At 38.2% G+C, this 26,280-nt stretch overlaps 1 protein-coding gene across 1 annotated transcript in view; it reads right to left on the bottom strand.

Moving 5' to 3' along the window:
- HMCN1 (hemicentin 1) overlaps nt 1–26,280 on the bottom strand; it is a 214,120-nt gene that overhangs the window by 151,994 nt on the left and 35,846 nt on the right. The window contains exons 4-8 of the mRNA XM_009324659.1: nt 24,423–24,493; nt 20,136–20,294; nt 19,586–19,708; nt 7,075–7,246; nt 5,244–5,350 (exon numbers count right to left, since the gene is read on the bottom strand). Of these exons, the coding sequence (XP_009322934.1) occupies nt 5,244–5,350; nt 7,075–7,246; nt 19,586–19,708; nt 20,136–20,294; nt 24,423–24,493 (632 nt within the window). The remainder of the gene's footprint in view (nt 1–5,243; nt 5,351–7,074; nt 7,247–19,585; nt 19,709–20,135; nt 20,295–24,422; nt 24,494–26,280) is intronic.

Genomic DNA, 26,280 nt, shown 5'->3' with positions numbered 1-26,280 from the left:
CAAATCCACAGTTAGTAGAACCTACTCCAAGTTTTTGTTCAGGGAGACAATACAGCACACGAGACTTTCAGTGTGAAAGAAAATCAGTATTAAAATGAAGTAATTCCACTGAGCTTTATCTATCTAGAGAGTATTATCTGATCCATTCTTAAATACATAATTCCTTCAGTTTAGTAACCACCTCTGATAAAGCTGCATGTGAATATTAAATTAAACAATTGTTTATTATAACTAACTGCCTAGGGACAGCCGTTTAGATGCTATGACAAACTAATGTCTATCTATTTGCTTCTACTTGGTTAGCCTTTCACCTCAGAAAAATCACTGCTAAAGCTTTTTTTATATAAACCAGCTGTTGACAATACAAAGAAATATTTAAGTGTGCCAAACAACCCATGTTATCAAGCGTTAATTGGCAGTTAAAATTTCATTAGACAAACTCAGTGACAGTTTTCTTTTTATAGCTTTATGCATCTGTATAAGGAATTTATGGTGTGAATAAACTTTTCACAAAGTTAGTTGTTTGGTTTTTTTAAGTCTTTAGTCACAGCCTTAAAGTCTCAGTGCAAACAAGCCAGTGACTAAAGCTGAGTAAACGATCTATAGAAAAATACATTTCTCTTTATGAATTGTTCAGACCTTTGGATACATGTGAATTTTTAAGGCTAGAATAACCTTACAAAGTTTTACCATTTACTAGTAATAAATGCATCTATCACTGTCATGCCTAGGAGCTGGCAGTCTTATGCAAACACCTAAGAATAAACTTCATCCCAAAGGACTGCTTTCCAATTACTGTCTTTGTCAAGTCTCTTTTCATTATTTCTAGTTTAGCATGGATCACTGGTATTGTATATTAGTGTTCCTCCTCCCAGACTGGATGAGTATGATAAAAAGAGCAAACACATTGTCACAGATGTCAGGAAAAAATGCCTTCCTGTCTTGCAAACAACAAAAAATAAAATTGCCCAAAATGCATGTATCTATAAAAATATGTATGAAAAAAAGCATGGGTTTTTGTAAAACAAACTCTTAATTTTCATAAAACAGAAAAACCAAGCTACAATGGCTAAATAAATTTTTAATTGCATGCTTATATATTTACAGTGATGGAAATAGGCAGCTGACTTAGGCTTTAAGGAACATGCTCGTTCAGTAGACATTACTCTGGACTGGTTTGTCATTACACTCCATTGAACCAGCTGCATTTGGCTATACAGGTGTAAGGGAATAACAACAACAGCAGTCATTAAAGACCTGTCTTGATCACAAGAACAGCCAAGTTTTTCTGCTGATTTCTCATGCTTTTCTCAATCATGCAGATGATCATTTAACTCTAAGCAGCAGGGAAGTTTTTGTGGCATTGCTCAGCTGAAAAAGCTATGGCCTATTGATTAACGATAGAACAAAACAGCAGCTGATGGCTTCTCACTCCTGTCTCTCCCCCACTGGACTCACCTCCATCACTCACTTGCCTTTTCAACTGAAAACACACAGGCAGGCAAGGCCTTTAAGGAGTAATTAGATACAACTGCCTTCTAATGCTGCTGTCCTGGAGCTTGCAGATAACTGTTATTTGCAAGATGTTGGATGCCTCCCAAACTGCTTCAAACAGTCTTTTAAGTGGAGTCCATAGGACAGGTCTTTGTGGAAGGGATTTAGCAAAAGCAGACTGATGCTCCCTCTTCTATTAAAGAGTCATACTGTTCCTGTTAAGGCCCATCTCTTGGTAGGTATCTCAGCAGTAGGACCAGCAGGTAAATTTAGTCTCACAGCTAGCTCAGAGATGCAGAAAACACATGCAACAGCAAGACCTTCTTTCTGAAGAAGCATGCTTCCTTCTGCACAAAACCTGTATGGTTTGCTGATACGCTATAGAGGGAGGAGCCACGTTTATCTCATGGCATTGCTCTTTGAAAAGACTCCTGTCACCTTGTAAACCGAAAGTACTATAGCAGACCTGGAAGGAAAACTTTTTTATAAAATACACATACATGCACAGATTTGATGTCCTCATACGGAAGTACCTGAAGGCAACTGGAGGCCGCCTGCAGCACAGGAGGCAGCCGGATTGCATACTGTGCATTTTATATTACTCAAACCTGTGCTTTAAAGACTTCACTGAGCACCGAAACTGCTCTAACACTTGTTTGTGGATTAAGATGGGATCGTCTTGGACTGATCATTCTCCAGTTGATTTAGTAGCTGCCAATACCATTTAGCTCACCGTGATTTGTTATCATACTAAAATGACAACTTTTTGCACTTCTAGGTGACAAGTACCTATATAAGCTGTTTGCACAAACCTAATTAAGACGTGGTTTGCTCATAAAAGTTAAATTAATTAAAATATTTCAACTATATTTAAGAGAATTTTTACTTTTTTTTTTTAACCCAAAATACACAAATTTGAATGTTTTCTTCTCCATAGAATTGGAGACAGCATTATGCTGATCTTAGAAAAACAAAACCAAAAAACTTAAAAACCCTCACTGCAGGGGCACCCTGATGCTTTGGCCAGGACTGGTTTGCTGAGCATGCTGGCCTACTTCCAGCTGAGCCACTTGGCAGTTTGCACCATGCTGAGTGCCAGCCTCGGCTTCAGGAGAACTTATCGGCTCTGAAGGGTGTTACGCATTGAGCCTGTAAGAGTGGCAAGCTCCTCTCAGCAATTCCTGGAATCCAGAAATTTGGGCAACACAGTGCAGGCAAACACAAGTGGTTCCACGTGGCTCAGCCCACATCCAAAAAGGCCTCGGCTTAGCAACAGCCATGCAGGGCCAGGGAGAGATCACACAGGGCTTTGCCTTTTTCTGCACTCTGTTTTCTCTGTTGCAGGGCATTGAATGTTTACTAGACTGCATGCTTAACCTAAAAGACTCCAGCAAGTACAGAGTTGAATACTAAGGCACTGACTGTAGGAGGAGTTCTCTCAGTACCCAATATGTTTGATGTTACTAAGTCCAGCAGGACCCAAACAAACTTTTTTTTCCCCCCATGGACCATGAGGGTGTGTCTGTACCAGGTTTTTCTGCATTTCTGGTTCTGGAAGCATAGACAGACATTCAAACAATTCTCCATAGAGCTGCTGAGCTCAACATGCTTCTCTAGTTCCAGTTCTGCAGTGGTTTCAAGTTCCCAGTGCTGTATGTGAATTAATAATCCTTTTCAAACTACCTCTGCGCATATGGCACAGACAATACATAGCATGCATCCATTCAGCACACCTCATTGTGAACTCAGCTATAACGGTATCTTACACAGGTGACTTCCCCTCCAAAAATGACAATATAGTATTTACGCTTCTAGAACGGAATAGTTAAGTTGGAAGGGACCTATACCAGTATGATTGTTTCCACATCAATTTAGGAAAGCTGGGATCACACTGCTTTACCTACGTAAAGAAGTATACAACAATAAGACAAAGCATGAGTCAGTTTAGGCCACAATTACATAACACAGTTGAGAAGATGATGTAAAAACTTCCAGTTCATTATACCTCCCTTCCTCTCCCCCACTCTAAGCCCATATGTCACAACATGCTGCCCCCTACAAACCAGCTCAAGGTATAGATTCGACTTTATTTGTTTGAAGATAATCTGTCCGCAAAACATAGTTAAATAGTGTGATTTCTACATAAACAGTTAGGCCTTGCACAGATTTTAAGGTGTGGTAGTGGGGTGTCATTTGTTAGCTAACACATTTCAAGTGTTTTGAAACATCAGCATCTACCCATAAAAACAATGTTGGGGCTCGTTCTTAAGTTTATATAAATACTATCTTATCCATAACATAATCCTTACAGTTTTAACATTCCATCCACATTTGGTGCAATTACATTTTGAACAGTTGATTAAAATGACGTAATGAACACATTATAAAACCAGATGACGAATACATGTTTCCCTAAGTCTAGCCAAGTCCTAAGCTTCATCTTCCAGTTTACCACATTACAGTAAGAGTGCTCTTATTCATCCCTTTTCCCTATTATGGTTGCAGGTAAGCAATTGTTGGCCTGATATACTGTGTTAACTTGAATCTCTGCTAAATTAGGGGTTAAGGCTAGTCTAAGCAATCCACTTTCTGTTCCTGATTTACACTATTTTATACATACATTTATTGATCTATAAACGGTAAAGATTTCAGCTACACTGGCTTCAATTCACAGCTCACAGCTCTTTGTGCAGCAACAGGTCATAAGTGCTCTTGGAGGTTATTGCATTTACACGTCTTGTTCACCACATGCCTCACAACCATAATATGGCACTCACAGGGACATGTGGCCAAGAGCAAACATTTAAACTAGCACTGTCACCCAGAGAAAATCCCACAGAACCGTAGTTCTAAGTGGCCCTTTCATCACTAAGACATTTTGTTCTTTTATTTCAGAAGCAAGTATGTTAATGTATCATTACCTAGGAGCTGGTTGCTTGCTACAGCTCTCAGAACCAGCAGGTATGATTGCTCTTCATCTGTTTCAGTGCACATTGATCACGCTCAGTGTAAGGAGCCTTCAGCCAAACACTCAGGGAACTTTCCTACAGACTGTTGTGAGAGCAGCAACCTTTGGCACAGAGAGCTTGATCAAGGCGTCACATTAAGTTGCTACAGTCAGTTCCAAGACCACCATTTCAGCAGAGTCTTAGTGATCCTTTCTTGTTTGGTTATTACTACTAATCATGTTGATCTTAACTTCTTAACATTTCCAAATCCTTTAGGGATCATTCTGTAACTGCATGTGCTAGGATAGCACTCACATGAACAAATTTATTTACATACTGTAGTACTTAAATAATTTACTGATAAAGAGTTTGAATTAAATGTGTATTTATTGACTTTGTGAACCTGCTAACGAAATCTTTGGCCTGCAAAGTGCCCATCATCTCCCTCTCCCAGTCCTCCAAACATGCTATACACAGCAAAGCCCCTCTGTGCCCACGCTCTCTACAGAGAGTATCTGCTCACTAGACTCCACAAATTCAGTGCTCACTTCATCCTTTTTCCATCCAAAGGAAAAAGATGACTTAAGGATTTGACTTAAGATAGTAACGTCTAATATGTTATCATCTTGATAAGAATTTTATACCACTGCCTTCAGAATATGTCACAACACATAGGTCACAAAGGACATTTATAACACAAACTCATCTATGAATATCTATGATCAATAACATAGTAAATCATTATACAACCCCCTTATAACCTATAGGGCAAGTCATACATGATTTCTGCAATAACTTTACCTTAATTGTCCATGTTCCAGGCTCTGGATCTTTGACATTTACTACCTTTGCAGAGTTGTGGATATTTAGCAATTCATTCAGTCCTGATCCTTTACTGATCTGCTTGCCTAAAAAAACAGGGAGTAAATATGGTATTGAGTAAATACAGTATTGCCTAAAAAAACAGAGAGTAATATTGTTCTTCTGTACTGATGTATTTTTCATACTTGACTTACTACTTAGCAGTCAATGACATTTACAACAGTCAAAATTCCCTGTAATTCTTTGCCAGAATACTAAAAATGCTCATTTATTTTCACTCTTTTCATTCACTTGGAAAATTTAATACAGCCTGCAACAATACAGAGCTGTGGGAAACCCAGAAACTGTAAGCAAAACAAGTTCTCTTCTTCTCAGAAAACAGTCAGCTCTCAGCGAAAGGAGGTAGCACAGAAGCAAACTCCCTCGAAGGAGATCTTAGAACACTTACCCTAACCTACCTGCCAGCTGCCAGCCCACTCACTCTTCCATCCTCTAGACCTATTTCAAGCCGGATAAACTCCACAAGTAAAGATACTGATAAGCCAGGTTCTCCTGGCAGAGGGGCAGTAGCATGTGAGTAAGGGTGGGAATGCATACGAGATCCTCACAGGGAATTTAGCCTGTTAGACATCACAGACATCAATAAAAGAGTGCAAGTTTTCATACTGCACCATACCCCACTTTATACGTACACCTATGCGTACAAATATATGGATGGCTGTATGCAGGAACTCGTTCTCTATAGAGGCATTTTGCTCCCTCAAGGCTGAAGTACCATCAGCACTAAAACCACATATGGCTCTTTCAGAGCACTGAAGGGAAAGGTGAAGTTGAGAACGGGATGTCCCAGTATCAATTTTTAAGACCTTATTAGGCATGCCTCGACTAACTTCAGTGGAACTATGTGGATTTAGATGCATGGAGCTGACCTATGAGAAAGGAAAACATATAGACAGGGGTCAAAGTTTCAGCTAAGCCTGACAGTTGCACCCAGGTTTGTGTGTTATCATGGTTTGAAGAGAGACACTCTGAGCAAATTTCTTTCCTGTAAACAAAGAAGAATGCCTCAGTGGAAGACAGACCAGATTATATTGCAGGGAACCCATCGTGTGCATAAAATATTTCCAAGATACTAAAACTTAAGCTATATCCTTAGCCAAAAGTCATTCAGGGAATACAAAGTATGACCTGAATTTATTTCTGGAGTGCTGTTCCAGGTTCCTAAGGCATCAACATAACAATGAACAGCAGATTTGTTCAAAATGTCTTCAGTTACAAATTAGCATCCAAATCTGTCATTGCATTCCCTGTCACACACTGTTTAGCTAGAGATGGGCACATCAGACAGGGTTTGATTCTGAATGCTGTCATAGTTCAAAGAATCCAGACCTTGGTTTACCTTTCACCACATAAAAACCAACCATCATGTATAACCCCTAAATGATGGTTGAGTGACTTCATAAATACAGGAAAAACAAAACTGTCCAGAAATTTGGAATGCAAGAACAAGGAGTAAGAAAGTAGATGGAGGTGAGATGAAGTGGTCAGAATAGGGAGGATTTCCAGTTTCCTCCGAGTCAAAAGACTGTAACATTGGGAACAATTTAAATATCAGAAGTGCATATATCCAAAGATCCTGTATTTTAAAAATAAAATTAAAAAATATCCTGAAATCCTGATACTGGTTTTCAAAATGTAAAAGACATTTATGAATCACAAATACAGCCTTCCCTGTTGGAGACAGTAGAGACAACTTGTCTTTTGCATTCACTTTTTTTGCTATCACAAAAGAAGGTATAAACTACTTCACCTAATGGATCATGAATTTCAATTGCTGGTGAAGGACCACTCAAGGACACTGTAACCTCTTTCAGACTTGGATCAAAAGGGATCTGCCAAGTATTTACAGCCATGGTCAAATGGTCTGTAGACAAAAGATGCACTTTGGAGGCTTGAACTGCTTCTTCAACCCATTTTAACACCTAGAAGAGAAAATAACAGTTGCTATTATACTGTCAACAGTATTTGCTGTTGAAATATTTTCTGCGGAAATACTGTCTCTACTGCCTTGTAGAGATTCCATGTTAACTTCTAGTATAATAGAAGATCACTGCTTTCACCTATGATCCTATTGTCTGATGACACGCAGCTACCACATCACCCTGAGCAAACACAGTGGTAAAGGACTTGCCTAATACAATCACCCAATGCATCCATTTCAACAAAGATATTCTGGAGACAGCACAAACAGGATTTCAACTTCAGGAACACAAAAGAGCACAGGAATACAGAGAGAAAAGAAGACAGCATGCCAGGAATATACAGGAAAAAAGCACCAACATCAAAGCAACACCATCAACTTCTACTGTTCAGTGTAAGAATCAATATACATGATGTGACAAAACGTACAGCCTGGAAAAACAAGTACCAAAACTATGTTGCCTTACCAGTGCAGTTATCAACTCTGAAGTGAATAGGTTTATTTACCACATTAGGGCAAATATACTTTAAAAAGTATCAATACTTAAAAGACATGCAATTTTAATAGAAGATACTACTGAAGCTGTGATCAGCATGATGTTTAAAGGAGTACAGAAACAGACCTGTACAGAAATACACCTCTACACAACATCCACATGTACACTTTTACAAAGGAATTAGGGATACAAATCTGTGCATATTTCTGGTCATCAACTAATTATTAATTGCCTGAAGCAAGAAGGAAAACTCCCTCATTCAGATGTGCTGAGTAATTGCCATCTATGGACTTTTTCCAAATTTTTTTCCCTAAAACTTCTAATACAAATCACTATTAGGCACAGCATACAGGTCGGAATAGAGGGGAACAATGCTTTAGAAGTCAAATTCTTGTGACCAAAATCAAATTTGTGCCTTACAGAATTAGAGTCCTTAACTTTAACCATTTTCAATCAATGATTATCAAATAAATAAATAAATGCAGAGGTCTACATTATCACTTATTTCAAGAGAAAATAACAAAGGTAGCCAAAATCCAGACAGAGTCAAAGGCCTCACTCTTTCAACTACTACTAACTCTGGAGTTGAGCACTATCAGATCACTCAGCACCAATAATATAACCCGGACTGATAGAAGTGGGGTCATGCAAGTGATGCCAGATTTCCCAGAGCACATCATACAGGGTTTACCTCAGGTTTGTGGTAGGCAAGAGGAGATGAGATTATATTTTGCCCAAGTATAAAATTAGAATAATATAGGCAGATGACACTACTATAAAATTTGTTGATATAACCTGATTTATTCAGGTTTTCGGTCTCGGTGGCAAGATGTTGGCAGCAGGGCGACCTCTGTGAGAGGAGACCAGGGGCTGCCCCATGCTGGACATAGCCAGTCCCAGCTGGTTCTGTAACACCCCCACCACAGCCACAGCTGAGCCCCTCCGGCACGCTGGTGGCACCACCGTGTAAATGTATTTAAGAAAGGGCAAAATGCTGCCTAGGCAGTGAGGGGTGAGGAAAAAAAGTGAGAAACAGCCCTACAGTACCCAGGTGAGAGAAGGAGGGGAGGCGGTGCTGCAGGTGCCAGAGCAGAGATCTCCCTGCAGCCTGAGGGGACACCAGGTGGAGCAGGTATTTCCCTGCAGCCCATGGAGGACCCCACACCAGAGCAGATTTTTCCTGACAGGACTGCAGTCCATGGGAGAGACCACAGTGAAGGAGAGGAAGAGTGTGAGGAGGAAGGAGCAGCAGAGTCAGTACTCTGCTGCTACCCCTATGTACTGACCACAACCCCCATCCCCCTGTGTCACTGGGGGGAGGGAGGAGGAGTCGGGAGTGAAGTTGAGCTTGGGGAAGGGGGGGAGGAAAGGTGTTCATACTTGTCTTTGTTTCCTGAATGAGTAATTAAATATCTATTTTAATTGGCAACAAATTAGTTTTCCTTAAATCGAGTTTGCTTTGCCCTCAGTGATTGGTAAGTGATCTCCCTGTCTTTATCTCGACCCAGAAGCTTTCTCACCCCATTCCTCCTATTTTCTCCACCTGCCTGGCTGCAGGGAGCAAGCAAGCAGCTGAGCAGGAGCCCGGCTGTTAGCCAAGGCTAACCCACCACAATCAAAAAACACAACCTCCCCTAAAAACCACCTGGCCTATCAAAATAAGTTATAATACATCAGCTCTGTACAACAGAGCTGCAGCATATTTTTTTTTAATCCCATTGAAGCAATATCAGTTTTGTATAACATTGTGAATATGATTCACAATGATATTGAATAATGTTGATAGTTCAGTAATATTGAACCATGATTTTAGGTTACAGTTAACCATGGCTGCATTCAGAAACATCTTTTAAAGGAGCTTTTGATTATGCCAGTTCAACTGGTCAGTGCACAAGACTTGGAAATCAACAATAAACTAACCTGGACATGTCATCCATCAGCAATGGAGGGCTCCAAAATAAGTCCTTAGCTCTACGACCTGATTCAACACACCAGCCCAAAAGAGTCTCATTTCCTTGGCTTGTTAGGCATAATTTGCATACTTTTTCCATTTAAAAAAATGGGTTATACCATAGGTTTCGGCACAAGATAACTGTGTGATAGAAACTAGACAGCAACCACAATAAGGAAAATGCATCTTGAAAGCAGATTACTGGCAACGACACTATTCCAGCAGCTCTTACCAAAAGACATAAAACAATGCCTAACAGCAGTCACACTGATTATAAAATGCACCTGGAGCCAAGTTATCTTGCCATTGGTTACTTCCTTGGGGTGCTCAGGTTTTATACGTTGTTTTTTATATGCTGTAGTTCATAAGTACAGGCACATGAAGGAATTCTTTCTGAGGTGAAACCAGCATAAAGAATTCCTCTCTCTTCCCTCCTTGCAACTGGATCATTCTCCTTCCTAAGTTCACTGCCCCTACTTATCTGTTTCTGGGGTCATGCTGCAAGCCAGATCATTAGAATCATAGAATCATTAAAAGGATCTGGATTGAAAACAACCCATCAAAGAGGGGGAAAATGTTTTAAACCACAGTCACCAAAACTCCATAGCACATGACTCCAGCAAAGAAGTTAAGACAGGTTCTTCCAGCTTTGAAACTTTGTTTTTGTGTTTGCTATGTGGGTTTTTTCCTAATTACATCTCTTAGTCTACTACATCATATTAGTTTCCTTTACAACGAATCTCGCTTTCATACAGCATAGTTCAAGCCGCCGCAGGACCATGTTACTTCTACAAACTTGGGAGGCAAGTGGGAAGGCTCTGCAGTGGGAATTTTATCAGCATGCAACTGTTTATTTCAAAACAAAAATCTAATCAAAACAATACTTTTATGAGCCCCAGATATTCTTTTTGGCAGATAGGACAGCTGAGCCCTGGAAATTGTTCCAAAAGCTCACTTTCTTTCAAAGGTAAACTGTACCTTGTAGCCTACCACTGGAAACACAAGCAACAGTTATTTAGACTACACAGCAGTCTAGTGTACTTTAAGAGAAGAATAAACACCACTTTCAAATTAGAAAATGAATTTTCAGTAAAGAAAGTGAAGTGAACCCAATCCTCTTCTATCACTTTCCCCTCTCAATGACAAAAAAGTACTTTCAGTTAACTATAAAGTTGATTCAGGCAACACACTGCCACAAAAATACCAACACCAATTCAAATAGCATTGGGAAAAGAGCCTGCCTTGCACCCCAACTCCTCACAGGTCCGTTGCTGAAACAACCAGTATACTTGCAACTGTGGTGCTACTCTGATTATTTTAAGGAAAGTTCCTGGTCTTTGGACAGAAGAAACATATCTGGCATAAAAACACTGGTTTCAACTTCTGCTGAGCCACCTTTCTTCAAATCACAGTCTGTCAGCATCTCTTGGCATGTTCTGCAGAGACCAGGCATCAACTATTTTCGGGTGTGGAAGGCAACCAGCTCTTTAGCTTTTGGTTTCTTTGTTGAGACAACCCAGCATAGGGCTCACTGCATGTGACCAGGCTGGTTTTCACCAAGGTGAGGATACATCTTACCAGAAATGGGAGCTAAGCCTCCCTGATAAAATCCACCAAATAGTTCATCAGTACACAATCAAACTGGGTCACAAGTCTAACCTGAAGGGCCCATATTAAGCTGTCTCACTGAGTCCGTTAGTAATGGAAAACGTGGGTCTAAGGGGTTAGCTTCCGCACTGCTTTGTCAAAGTTAAAGCGTGATTGAACCACCACTACATGATCCAGATGTCTGCATAAAAACAGAAATAAGTTTGTACGCATTCACAAGATGACACATTTCAGAAGTTGTAAATCACAATGATTTGATTGATTTCCAGAGTTGCATACTGAATGTGATTCCTCGTGGCATTTCCCAGTACAGCTGGGAAAGTTTTGCTTTTTTTTTTTTTTGCAAGAATTGCTTTTTAACAAATTCAGAGAGAGATGACATGTCTGAGACAGAACACTTAGCATACAGCTATCAATGCACAATTAAAAAAAAAAAGTATTGACATAACAGAAGACCACCAAAATTGGCATCACTAAATTCTTTAAGAAATCTCAGCACTGAGAAGTAGCTATGTTCTCTTTCCAAAGGAAGGTAACATTTTCTTCCATCTCTACTCTCTTCCTTCTGCTCCCATCTTTGACTCGTTTTACAAATCAGAATGTTCATTTAAAAGCTATCCAAAGCCACTGCACCAATTTAAGGTTTGAGTTAGCATATAAATGTGAACTTAACACAGTTAATCTTATTTCTTTAAAGCAGTAACACACATTGAAAGCTAAAAAAAAAAAAAAAACCAAAAAACCCAAAAGACCCCAAAAAACACACACAAACCTATTTTTAACATCCCTTTGCTTTCAGAAGGCTTCAAAATGTCAGCTTCAAAGACAAAAACCTCTCAGTCTTGGATTTTTAGATCAATTTAAACCAGCCGAGTTTAAATTAAGGGAATTTTCAACTAGATGACTGAGTACATGCTAAGTTTTGTGGTCCCTGCTGGAACTAGATAATTTGCAGGCAATGAAATCAAATTCTGGCAATGTAAAAATATTTGAACATTTACCAAGATCCAGTCTGAGTCCAGAACAGAGATTTAGCTCAAACTTTTCTTTTTTAAATCTTTACCAAGTTGGTTTTTGTTCTTAATGAAAACAGTCTTCTACTATGCAAGAGCTTTCTAGACACCTTTACTCATCTACTATAGTTTGATAATTTACCTAATGGAATAGATGTAAAATTAAAAGACAAGTATTGCCATACTTTCATCTCAGATGTATAACACTAATTTCAAGGATACTAGGTTTCCATCTGTGTATCGTACAGAATGAGAACATTTATCTGCTCTTGAAGCACATCATGAGGTTCTTCTGGTTCCGATTATCTTTTAGTATTAATGACACACACTTAATTCTGTTATCTTTCCAGGCACATGAAGTAGAAGGTGACAGGGACCGGTCAGCATGGATTTTCCAAAGGAGGTAGTGGTTAGTGGATTGAACTCTTCCACCCAGTATACCTTTAATGAGAGTTTGGTCTTTCTTCTTTCATTCAAACAGCTAGGTAGTCAGATGAGGATATGAATACGAATCACTGCCAGGATTCTAAAAGAAGTACCCCCTACTTCTGTAGCTCCTACCATTTGTTACATTGAAAAAAAAAAATCTTAAAATCTATGAAACAAAACTAAGTAGGGCTACAAAAACATCTAATATTTCTGAAGAGCAGGCATACACATTTTATATTTTGACCTATTGTGAATGCAAAGTAAAGTGGGGCTGGCTCAAGATCTTCAGGGAAGTCCAACCAACACTAAACATTAGGCATGGGCTCTCAAGCACATGTTATGCTAACTATGTCTGACCTTAGGCATATGGAAATGCATTTCCTTATATAAATACATATTGATCTAGTTATATAAAGTATGATTTTTAGACCCTCTGGTTCCTATAATTGTACATTGACTAAGTTGACAAGGTTTCTGTCCTCAGTCTTGTATTTTTAGTTTGTGCAATTACTTTGCGTAACTGCCAAGCTGTCACATTAGCCACACCACCTTAATCTCTTTACGCTCCTTAACCAAGAAGGGAACAATACATTTCTGTCTCACAGGAGTGTTATGCGAACAGATACAGCAATGAAGTACTTAGATACTACAGCAACTGCTGTAAACCTTAGCTAAAATTCCAGTTTATGAATCATATGCAGGCTGGCTGATGACCCTGAGGCTACTTAAGAGTTCTCTTATAGCCGAATTTGCCCTTAAAATAAGATGCATCATCCCAGGGAAGAATTATGTTGTACAACTGCCATTTCGGAAAAAAGAAAGCAAGAACACCTTGAAGCAAGGAAGAACCAGATACATTCACAAAGATCGCTCTTGCTAACATTGCTTAAATGGCTTAACATTGCTTATAAAATAGATTGCTCTTGCTAGCATTGCTTAAATGACTTTTGACAGTATTGTATAAAGTGACGCTCAGCGAAATGTCTGTAAACACACCAAGAGATAACAAAATGCGTTGGAGACCCACCCCATGGTGAGTGATAACCAGATGTGCTGGAGGAGCGTTGGAAACCCACCCCATGGCGAGTGATAACCAGATGTGCTGGAAACCCACCATATGACGGGTGAATGTTATAAAAGGTCTCCAAAGAACAGTAACGGGGGGCATGGCTTAGGAGACGGCTCCCCATGTTCCCCCAGCGCTGAATAAACATACCTACTTTACAATTCTATCTGAGAGTTGTGAAGTTACTTTTCCGCGTGTCACACCTTTGTTTTTAACCCAAGTATATATCAGAAGTAGAAGCTACTGAGAGTGAGTAAGGGTCTTAAATTCAGAGTGGAACCCAACTTCAGTTTTTGAGAGTTTTTCAAGTTCAAAAATGAAAATGGAAGGCAACAGAATGTCCCAGCTGTCTTAAGTCTGGCAGTAACTTGCTTGTATAGTTAAATTTTTCCCCAAAGTTCAATAGGCAATTCTGGGAGATCCATTTCCCAACCCTGACATTCCAAAGAGGTTTGCAATAGTGCTGCAACACTGGTTTGGAAGTAGAGTTTTGTTTTGTTTTTTTTCCTTTGGGACCCTTACAGAAAGCCCCCAAAATAACAGCAGCTTTTGTTGTTCTGCCAAAATGTGACTTGATTAATATTATTAGAGGGGGAAGGGCAAATACAGAAATAATTTATAACACTTCTCAAGAGAATTTGCTCTTGCAACCTGCCCTGCTGTCAGGTCATTTCTTGGAATGCATACTGAAACCTGGAAAATCTATGAGACATGGTCTCTATTTCCATTTGTTTATTCTGGGTCTCAAGAATATTTCTCAGACAGTCAAAGCAACAGGATTTGAAGTTAACTGTTTCATTGCTTAAGTATATATAGGTTCATACTTCCACCCAAAGAGAAAAATATTCCGATAATGCTTTTAAATGCACGTCTAAAAATATGACTGAGACAGTGCCTGTGAAACTTATACAATGAAAATAAATCAGAAATTATACATATAACTATAATTACATGTATAAAAAACAAACAACTGAAAAGTTTTAGTGTTGAATCTCAAGCTCTTCAAAGTTAGGAAACACAAGATTGAAACCTGCCTGCTTTCAACTGTCTTTAAAACATCCTTTTGAGTTGCTTTATGACAGTCCTCATGTACATGACCACAGTCTATTTTTTCCAGAGAATCCAAGTTACATGTAAAACAGAGAAAGGACAGCTGTAACTATCTTTTTTTTCCCTTCCTTGTTTGGCATTCACTGTACAATACATATCTTCAGAGTAGAAGCATACTCTCCAAGGCAGCATTCAGCCACCTCTGCCATGAAACCATTCCTTCTTCTTCTATGAAAATGCATACTGACTGACTGGGATGGAGAGAGAAGAGAAGGCAAGAAACAGGGCTATGCAAGAAACCTTAATTCTAAGCTGTAATTTTGAGCTTTTGACTTTGTCACCTTCATGTTATTCTTGTAAAGCAGCAGAGGGGCCTTTTACACTTTTAACAAAGTAAAACAAAATTTAGAATTCCTTCCTCATGTAGCATCATCCAAACATACACTTGGTTCATACACACTACAGACCTTTAACACTAACCCGAGCCATGTAGGCATAACTCCTAGGTTGCCAACCTCTGTGAGGACTAAGTCAGGAGAAATAGGATGCTTTTCCAATGGGTTTTAGAGACTTCTGTTCACAGCGAAGCATTTATGAGTGTGAAGAACACTGGACTTCATTCCTGATCCACGTGATCTTACAGACATTAACCTTCTGCACCTCCCCCACAAGAATGACCCCTTCTGCACCATTCCTTTTAACATGCTCTGCTATCAGTCTTGTCCTATCCCTGTCTTCAGTCCCCTTCCCAATCTCCTCATTCACATTACTGCTTTTATTCACAGGCTTCTCACCCAAATTCCAAACTCGTTTTTTCCATCTAGTCTCATCCACCTTTCAAGTCACTCAACAACACCTCCTTTTTCCACCAAAGTCAATGCCACGTCTTCAGTCTCCTTCACAGTCATTCTCAGTTCTCCTCCCATCAATGGAACTGTATATGGAACATCCATTTGTACTAATTTTAAAAATCAGTAAGAAAGCTGTATTTTTAAGCAGCCTAGGGAAATTTCCCTTCTTACAGGAAAGTTAGAATAAGAAAAATCAAGTAAATGTTTCAATACTAAAAGAAACGGAAAACTACTACTCACTAGCTCAGTTCTTGTGAACTCCCAGCTTTAGCCATACTGATCAGTCCATTTCATCAGACACAGTAATGACTCATTTTTACCACAAACAATCAAAAATGACCTGGAGGCATGATCTGAACCACCAATGACTAATTAACCTCCACTATTTTTAAGCTGTACCAAATTCATACTCTGCTGATCATCACTGTTCATCTTAACACCAGTTCTGGCATCAGTACAAACCTTTGGGCATCAGAATCATTTACAGGAATTTCCTTACAGTACTCCATTATGAGGGGAATAATTAAGTATGGTGTAACATAACTTCAGTTCAAGTCAAAATTAGTACCTTCTGGAAAGATATGAATAAAATTGGACACAGTTATGAAACTATGGAATCTGTTCTTAACAGGAGAATTTAACTCATGTTTGATGAGTATGCTCAATGCATTTTAATTTTGAGCAATTATTGCAAATTAAGCCCTGAGCCTACAAAAGCAGCCACAGAACCTCACTGCAGCCAAGGAAGTCTCACTCTAAAGAAACACCTTTCAAGATCAGGACTTAAATGCTTTGATAAAACAAGCATAATAATCTTTCCAAGACATTGGAGACAAAATGAGAATGCTACCATTCTTTTGGACAGAAAGACGTTCATTTTAGAAGTGACTCGATAGGATAAAAATCTTAAAGCTAGAGATCAGTTTGAAAAATTTCAAATTACAAATTTCAAATTGAAAAATTTCAAACTGAAGACTACTTAATTAATTTGTAGTTACATACAGTAGTATTCACAAGTTGTTAATAGAAGTAGAACTTCAAAACCAAAATCTGAATAGTAAACCTTTCCCTTTCAAGGACTCTGATCATGAAATACTTTTCTTCCCTTACAGACCTGTCATCAGATAATTCATCAAATTTTATCAAATATGATGAAAACATATTTGGTCTCTTACTATTATAAATCTGTCATGGTTTTTGAGTACAGAGTTACCTCTGGAGATGATGGTACACCTGATAACCCATATTAAGGAAAAATCTAGAAGACTCTTAGAAAATAAAAACAAAACTTGTGCTTGGGATTTTAAGAATATTCTTATTAATCTAATGCACAGAGACCATGGCAAATTTGTTAAAATATGACCTTCCTCTCACTCCGTTAGAAGAGCTTCATTCAGCAAATAAGTGGAGATACTTATATATGTATCATGCTTTGCTGGACTGAACCCAACACAACTTTGTCAATTGACAATAATTTTGACCAAGTTAATTATAGTATTTGAGATCATAACATCTTTTTCAGAAGTGAAACAAGGCAATAAGTTTTCTTAGTCTTCTCAATAACACAAGCATTGGATAAGTATCAAGTATTGTTTTGTTGTGTTTCCTTGTAGCTAGCTTATAATATTGCTTCACTCTCCACTTAATGCACAAAGGGCAAGGATGACAGTAATGGTTTGAAACTTTATACACTAAAAATAGCTTTGTTTGGGTTTTTTGGGGGTAGAACAATCAAAAATGTTTTAACAAAACAAGACATTGGTTTGGCAGAGTATTCTTAGTCAGTGACTTTGTAGCTCTTTCCTAATCTGAAATTCAGCATTAGCTGCCTCTAGGCCCAAAACAGTGAATGTTTTAGCATTTATAAACTTCATTCTTTACACATCATTGACTACTCAGATAAAAAGGAGGACAAGTTTTATTTCTGTTGAATCTTGCCTGAAGGATATACCATAAACAGCTGATACAGATTACTACTACATCTGTTCATTTGCATCCACCCATTGGTAGATATGCTCCTTGAAAATAGGATTTCTGATCCAGAACTGAAATCTGCAATGCAGGTTTTATTTGGGATGACAGCATTTTGGTAAACTCATTTTCACAGTCTGTTAGCCCAGACATATCTTTATGGAAGGTCAACGATCACTAGAATTATTTCGGAGTCTTTTGGTTTTAATACAAGTTGTTCAGCAGTTATTGTAGAAGACTTCTGAAAGTGATATAGAGGTTTTTTTTTTTTTTTACCTAGGTGATCTCTTACAGCCTACGGCCACTGAAAGGAGATGTAATTATATAAAGCAGTGTACTCTTCCCTCCCCCCCAAAAAAAACCTTGCAAGAATAGCACCTACTGATATCATCACCTACTGATATCAATCTGTGGCTCTTGTGCAGGGTTGTCTAGCCCGCAGATGAGGAGCCCATTATTTGCTCAAAGAAAATGCCAAGATGAAGCAGGAAGGAGGTGAAAGTGGCTACTGAAACCCCCTGCTTAAAGCCTTACTCAAAATTTAAAGACAGACTAACTATTCAAGCAGAAGCTGGTATTCTTAGAAATGGGAAAGTGCCAAGAAGTTCAGAAAGGAGAGGTGGACAGCCAACAGAACAGTGCATGCCAGCTCCACTTAAGAACACGAAGTTGCCTAGCACCTACAAATTGCTCTTTCTGCTCACTTCTACCTCCCAAAACCAGAAGAAAACAGAAACCAAAACAATCAAACAAAAACTTTATCCTAAAACTTCAGTCCTGGCAAAGAGCATTTCACATTGGCAGTATCATGATCCCTTCTGTATAGAGAGATTTCATGGAGTATCACAGAGAGAAGTTTTACCCTTCATACACAAATAATGGCAAAATGCAGGTCAGGAACTGCACAGTCCCAACAGCTAATTTCTTTTCCTCTGACTTTTAACCTATCTGACTTTTGGAGGATAAATCCTCTGGGAAGTTCCTCCTTTTGATCACCTTCACATCATTGCCAATACCTTATAACATCCCCAATAAGAACTTCAATTTTTCTGGGCAACAACAGTAGAAAACTGCAATGTATCTCCAAGATTTGTCATTGTCCAAATTCTATGAAAGAAAGAAAGGAACAAACCGAAGTAAATTAAAAAACCTCATCTAGTTATTGCCTATACCAGGAAGTCAAAGGAAAGTGTTTACAATATTTATAAACAATTCCAGCTCCCCACATAACTAACATGCAATTTGATCTCTCTCCAAATTATTTTCTCATGCACTATTGAAGTTTCATTTCTGCCTAAGACTCACTGAAGTTTTCAAAGAAAATAGTCATTCAAGGCTGTGGGTCAGCAATCACAATTACTGGTAAGTCAGCGGAGCTGTTAAAAGTTATGAAAAAAAAACACCTCAATTATAAGCTTACCACAGTTACTTTGTGAACAATGGAAGCCTGCTAACTCACACCTATCTGTCCATAACGTAAGGAACATTTTTGTCCAGGCTTATTAGCAATCCTTTGCCTGCTAACAAAATGCTCATTTAAAGCTGATACTACACTCTCATTCAGAGTAGTAAAGCCACTGGACTACTCACAGCACACAACTGCTCCTTACTTTAAAGGCTCTCCTCCTGGCAGCCTTCTGGCACAGGTAGAGGGAAGTCGGTGAGGTTCAGTTTAGACATGGCAGTTCACACTTCCCTAACATAAATAAAAGTTGCAGAACTGCATCCTGATATAGCAGATGGAAAAAGAAGGAAGGGAAAGGTGGAACAGAGTCTATATACCAACAATAGACCATTTAGAATTTCCCCTAATCCTCCCTAACCCATGATCAGGTCATTTAAAGATTTAGAGTATAAGCCTCTGCCTTGTTTTCTCTATATTTTGCAGAATTTGAGCAAAGTTACCTCATTGACTTGTTTTTTGTCCAAGTGAAACACTTGACCAGAACTCGTTGAGGCAATTTCTTCATAGACCTTGTAACCAATATGATCCCTGTCATCACAGTCTCCAGTCAGTACAAATACTACCTATATTTTTAAAAAAAAAAAAAAATTAAAAATCATTTGGCACATGGTGCAAACTTTAGGAAAACATTGCAAAGACAGCGTTAAGGCATGACAACAAAAGAATTGTATCACTTGGCATGGGTTCATATTACTTTGCATGAAGGACAGCCATATTGCACTCACTACTGATGGCAAAAGCAATGAAGAAAAGGAACAGACAAGAATCACTTCAGAAGTGATACTCATCTATCAACACTTGTACTTCACAGAATACTTAGAACAATATAAAAACATTCACATAACTTGCAAGATGACCGAGAACACATATACTGGAAGAAGGTTCACATGCACTATTTAATTCACAACATAGAAGAATTTTACCCTTCAATATTGAGAAAACAGGGCATTAAATACATAAACCAGCTCAGAATGTAAATCCCCTCTGTACCTGTGATTGTTTCTGTTGAATGAGTTGAAGTACTTCATGGGTAAGTCTATAATCCTTGGATCGTGCATCAGTAAATACATAGATGAAAGAACCAGGAAGAGAAATTTCTAGAGCTATCTTTATTGCCCCAATGCTCATCTCTGGACAGTCTCCACCACCCTGTTCACAATTAGAAGAAAAACAAAGCATTTTTCTGAGAAAAAACCCCATACCAAATAAGTTACTTTCTTTTGGAACATTCAAGACAGATACTTTCTCAGCTTCTAATAATTTATTCACTTTATCCTAAGCATCGTATGGTTTCTGCACAGTGCTGTCACAGACTCACGCTCACAAGCAACAACTGTATCAACTCCTTAGGGAAAATAAAGTCAAAGGAAAGGTTGTGGTTAGCCCCAAAAGTGGTTGGTGTCACGGTCACTCTTATCTTTTCTGGGAGCACCATGTTTTGTTTAGCTCCAGCTCTTGCAACAGCTCCGTTTCCTATACACACATGCTCCCTTACTGGCTGACAATTTAATTGCTGTGGTAGCATGCAGCAGTCATGGGAAGTCACCGTCATCAACGCAGATAGGAAATTATCTCAGCCAAGCAGTGCTGAGCTCCAGGAGGACCTTTAGATACCAGAACAGCAAGAACTTGACCCAGACTTCACACTGCGGGGCAGCCAGCGCAGGGAGCTCAGCAGAGGGAGCACAGGTGATACGCTCCCAGTGACCTGTGTTGCTAAGTAGACAGCTGTATAGCTGGAAATTTTTCAGCCCACATGTTTAACCAACATGCTTCCAAATATGACTTTATTTAACTTCATATGAAAGGATCAGTTTTTCTTCTTAAATTAAGAATTAGAGGAAAATACTGTTTAAATAACAGTTCACTTTAACTTACACAAAAATTAGTTTGGCGTATTGAAGACAGCACTTTCCAAAGAGCTGAATAAGAACTGTAAAACCTGCCTCTCTAAACAGCAACAGATCTCTGCACTTTCAAGATTAAATATAAAAGCTTTTTCTTTTATTTCTATAATCAACATGCCTTCACACATACTTATATACAAATCTCCACATGCTGGGAAGGAAGAAGAAAACAGATAATGCAATTGTTGCATCTATTCTTAATTCTTAAGATGCCATCAGAAATTGTCTTTTGAGGTTAAACATTCACACAGACACACAAACCAGAAAAACCCTTGCCTCCCACAGTCCCCCAGTCCTTAAGAATTTCGTCAGTCCTCAATGAAATGTTCATGTCAGTAACAATTTTTAATCTATCAGTATCTTTAATCCCATTTCAAACAAGAATATCAATAAACTTCCCATCTATGTTAAAGAATAAGTACTTCACCATTTTTCTTTTTATAAGTCAGTCCTTTCTAAATGTAGTCTTATTTTTATGGCAAAAGCAAGTGGTAGACTCCAAACTGCCTGAAGTTCTCCAAAGATATCCAGAGATAATTCTCCAAAAACATTTGATACACTTCAGAAATTTATCTTGGCAATGCTTATATAATCCTATGGCACATATCACTATATCCAAGTTATTTCTTTCCTGCTTTTGCAGAGTGTATATCATCTTCAGCAAAAGACTCTTCCATGTAGCTAATTTCTGCAGACAGCTACTTAGAATAAGAAAATCTCTATTCCCACTTCAAGTCTACTAGATTATTGTCTCATGTAATATTCTATAAGGCAGCATTTATTTTCTACATACAATAGGAAAGGCACTGCTGAGCTAAATGGTTATTCTAAGAACAAGCATGAACTTTTTTATTCTCATAATGTAGAAGAGGAGTATTCTCAAAAGGCAGTTAGGTAGAACTACGAAACAAAAATGTATTAGCTTTATCAAAAAAAAAAGAACAAAGTTTTCCTTTAAATGTTTCCTCCCTTCCTCTCCAAACTGCAATTAAGTACGGTTACAATTACCTTGTGAAGTTTTCTGGAAAGACAGAGGTGAGTAAAGCTCAGCTAGTCTCATTTTCCATTCAGTTTGGACAGGCACAGAGAAATCTAGGTTGTTAGCTCAGCTCATCTGTACTATTCACATTTCTGATGTCTAAAATTAATATCTATATAACTATTTACTTAAATGTCATTATATCTCTTACAAAAGGATAAATTTAGTATCTGATTTAAAAAGTGTTATCAACAACTCTTACAGAAGATTACTTTCATTAAGTTGTCATTTTTACACTGAGAAATACTCAGATAAGGCCTTTTCATAACCTGATGCAAGCGTATCGGCATCTGTACCATAGGATCATGTAACACTCAAACTATATATATACTTTAAAAGATTTTCATATAGACAAGATTTAAGTATATTGCTTATGCAAATAAGTATCCATTGTGAAAACTGTATTTAATTGGAGAATACACAAAAAATCTGGTTAACTTTAAAAAAAAAAATTAAGAAGCCACTGCTGCCCACGTACAAGTTATTGTCAAGCTGTCCATGAGAATGATTCACAGTTAATTACAGATGAAACATAGGCAAAATAGGATCAACTTATGAGGTGTCAAAGGAATATTTCCTTTATCACTTTGAATGTAAAAGGAACAGGGCCTTAGTATCTTCAGTGAAATGTATACAGGCTAATTTTTACCTGATGTCAAATGCCAGCCAAAAGTCTATTTCTAATGTCTCATACTGACCCTCCAATTGTTCCATGACCAGATGAATTTTGTTGGAAGACAAGAGCTGGGCTTATCCTGATGTCCAGGGAGGACAAGTTTTGCAGTATTCCTGGAGAGCTTATTTTGATCTAATATGTTTTATACATAAGACTCCTTAAAATAATTTACCTTCACCTTAATTTCAGCTTTGTTCATTCATGAGAATATTTGCTCTACACCCTTTTTCAAAATGAACCTACCTTAAAATTTCCCCTACCTTCACAATATTAATTCTTGCATCTTTTAACTGTCTTTCTAGGAAAAATACTAATAACAAACATGCAGGAAGCATTCACATTTGCTGGGAGAACTACTGCAAGATGACCTATCAGTCCTGTTGTGACCGCTTTTTTAATTTATATTTTGGCCCTTCAGCAATATAATGAATGAATGCAAGTCAGTGAAAGTCTTAATTTAGCTGAATGAGCACATCTTGAAAGTAATTATGAAATAGGCAATCAATCAGGATTAAAGAAAGAAATCTTAAATTCATTAGACAGTAACTTTTAAACAACTTGCCTGTAGACGAAGAGTTTTAAATTCCCAAAAGCTTCATCTAAATCATATACCTTTTAGAAATACCTGCAATTATTTTCCAGTATAGCTATTTAGAAAACAAAAAATGAAAACTGGAAGGATTTTTAAAGTTTAAATTTCCCTATGAAGGAGAAAAGCATAACAGCTGGCATTTTCTGCCTCCTTGAAAATTTACTATTGTTTTTTTTGAATTTCAATCTTTCTGCCAACTTTTAAACTACTTATTCTTCCCAAACTAGCATTATTGGCTTTCAAGCAGTCCTTTATTACATGGACTACACCATGTGCCAGTTTCTAAGGGAGAGTCTGTCTGGCACTACTAACTCCAGCAAGGTTCTCCACAGGTCAGAAGCATTTTGCTTGATTAAAAGACAAGACAATAGGATCGTATTTTCTTCCAGTAAGGGTAACTCCATTCCAGTACTTCTCTTCCCTTCCATCACTCGATCCAGATGTCAGTTGTGGTTCATTCTCACCCAGGGAAACACCACCAAGGGAGACATACTGGTGTGCTAGTTCAAAAACTGCCACTTATCTCCTGAGCTTAGCTACAGAAGTAATTCACAGCGTTTGAAGAGTAAGAAGAATAAGAAGAGTACCCGAGTGAACCTGATGCTTTTGAATAAGTAGGTGCTAAGTAACGCATGGCAGTAGAGGCAGTACCTAAGTCATACTTGATGTGTCTTACAGTCCTTTTGTACCTAAATTAGAAGGGTTTTCATGGGAAATAAGTTCCAGAATACAGTAAAACTGTTCATAAAAGCGTCTGTGAACAAGTGGCAGGACCAATTAAAATGCAAAATAAATGTCAGCATTATCTAACTATTCTTTCTTGTGTTATTGAACTGAGTCCCCATACAATGATGTAAACTAATTAAGTAATTAATCGTAATCATAAATTAAGATGACCAGAGAACAGGAAGATGACAGACAGTTTGTGCAGGTAAACTGACAGAGACAAATGACCTACATCCTGATGAAGCATAGTAGCAGAAACATCAACATGAGAGGAAAGATTAGAGGGAGGAAACGGGGCTTTTGCTAGAACCACATAAAGAACGAACAAGTTACTCACCTGAACATAAAGTTCCCTGAGTTCAAACTGAAATTTCTTGGGATCTGTGGTTATCGTCACTGGACCAATTTCTAGGATGAAAAAAAATTGGAAAATATGAGGAAAACAGAAAGTTATCAAAAGACAACTTCAAGTGAAGAGCTAACTGTGTCAGAGTCATAAAAATCTGGCAGTAAAAAACAAACTAAAAGCGTTTAACAGAAAGGAATAACTGAGAATGATATACCCAGAACTGAAATCTATGGTTCCAAATCTAGTAACTCTAATATCATTCCAGTATTACCAACTTCCAGGTGTCTTAAACATTTGTAGGTACATAAAGCATTTTGTGTTGTGTTTCTTTCACATTTGAATTTGACCAATCATTTAATTGCTCTTAGTAATCAGAAGGGAACAAAAATCCCCAAAACAAATGTGGCTGCACCAAAAAATAATGTATTTTTCCAGAAACAGTTGTATAGGTAAACGTGAAGGAGGCCTCTCTGAACAGAATACACATACTAGCTTCGCTGACCAATGAGGAGGAAAAAAAAAAAAAAAAAAAAAGCACCACCACATCTCTTGCCTGAAAGAATATGTACCCTCTAGCTGGAAAAGCCCAATGCGAGTCCCATGCCCAACCTCAGCGTATCTAGCAGCAGTTGTCAGAAAGAACTGAAGCAGAATCAACTTTATTCATGGTGTTTGCCATGTCTTCGTATATTGAGAAACTGCAGGACATCAAACTGAAGTCGACTGGGCTGTGGACTGGGGTTGTGTGAGTAACAGCAGCATATATTTGAGCGCTTCCCAATCACACTAGCTGTACCACAAGCCTCACTCTGCCCCTTCAACAATTGCCTTCTTACTTGGTATCAAATGTGATTCTAACCAGCTGTTTTCCTACAGATGTGATTTCCTCAGTTTACCTTAATCTGTCTTGTCACTCGTGCACTTCATTCTTTCACTGTCCTGGGCAGGCTGTCCTTGTGCCAGTAATGGCATTCATCTAGCTCAGCAAGCTGGTTCAGGGTGCTAAGCCAAAAATAAATAAATGGACAAAAAGAAAAAAAGAGTGAATAGATTTCTGCTAGTTTAGTGCCCCAAACCACTCAGAGATCAGATGAGTACCAGCATGCAAAATGGGGTACAATTATGCAGTTAGGGTGAAAGAAAAGCATGTAACTGCAGTGGTACCAATTTAATACAGCTGTAGCTTACATGAAGTGCTGCCTCAGCAGACCATACAGAGCTTTCCAAGCTCTATAAAAGTTAATATGTACTTATCTTCCACATAATCTAGACATTTTGCTTTTTTAAACAGTCCGAATTTTTATTTCACTGGAATTTCAACAACAGCCATCACTAAAGTCTACTATAATCACACACGCATTTGCTTGGGGTGCTCTATTTATGAGTGCCTTTTGCTAAGCGTAGGTTTCAATTTGTTTGAAAGTCACCCAAGAGATCACATGAAACCTTTCCTAGAATATTAAACTGTCTAAAGTGGGGTTTTTTTGTATGGTTTTGATTTGAGCCATTTATCTGTGAATGCGATTTACTAAAATGCTACACTGTCATCAAAAGAGCCGTTATAAGGATTCACCGTTCCTCCACATACTTCACCCTGCCACGTTCCCACTCCTACTACTCCACCTGGTACCATCCTCCTTTGGGTGTTCTTTAAAGCAAATGCCTGTAAGTAAAGCTATTTCCAAATTCTTTTGCTTCAAATCTATCCCCTGCCAACCATTGTTCTAAAGCATATAATAGAATGGGTTTTATACATCTAGTAAAACCACTAGCTCCATTATTCCCCGTCAGTTGAGGGATTACATTTTTCAATTCTAGAGCAGTACACCCTTTGGAAAGGCTTTCT

Source organism: Pygoscelis adeliae, unplaced genomic scaffold, assembly GCF_000699105.1.
Source record: "Pygoscelis adeliae isolate BGI_AS28 unplaced genomic scaffold, ASM69910v1 Scaffold126, whole genome shotgun sequence".
Classification (NCBI taxonomy): domain Eukaryota; kingdom Metazoa; phylum Chordata; class Aves; order Sphenisciformes; family Spheniscidae; genus Pygoscelis; species Pygoscelis adeliae.
This window is presented reverse-complemented; position numbering and strand designations above follow the sequence as displayed.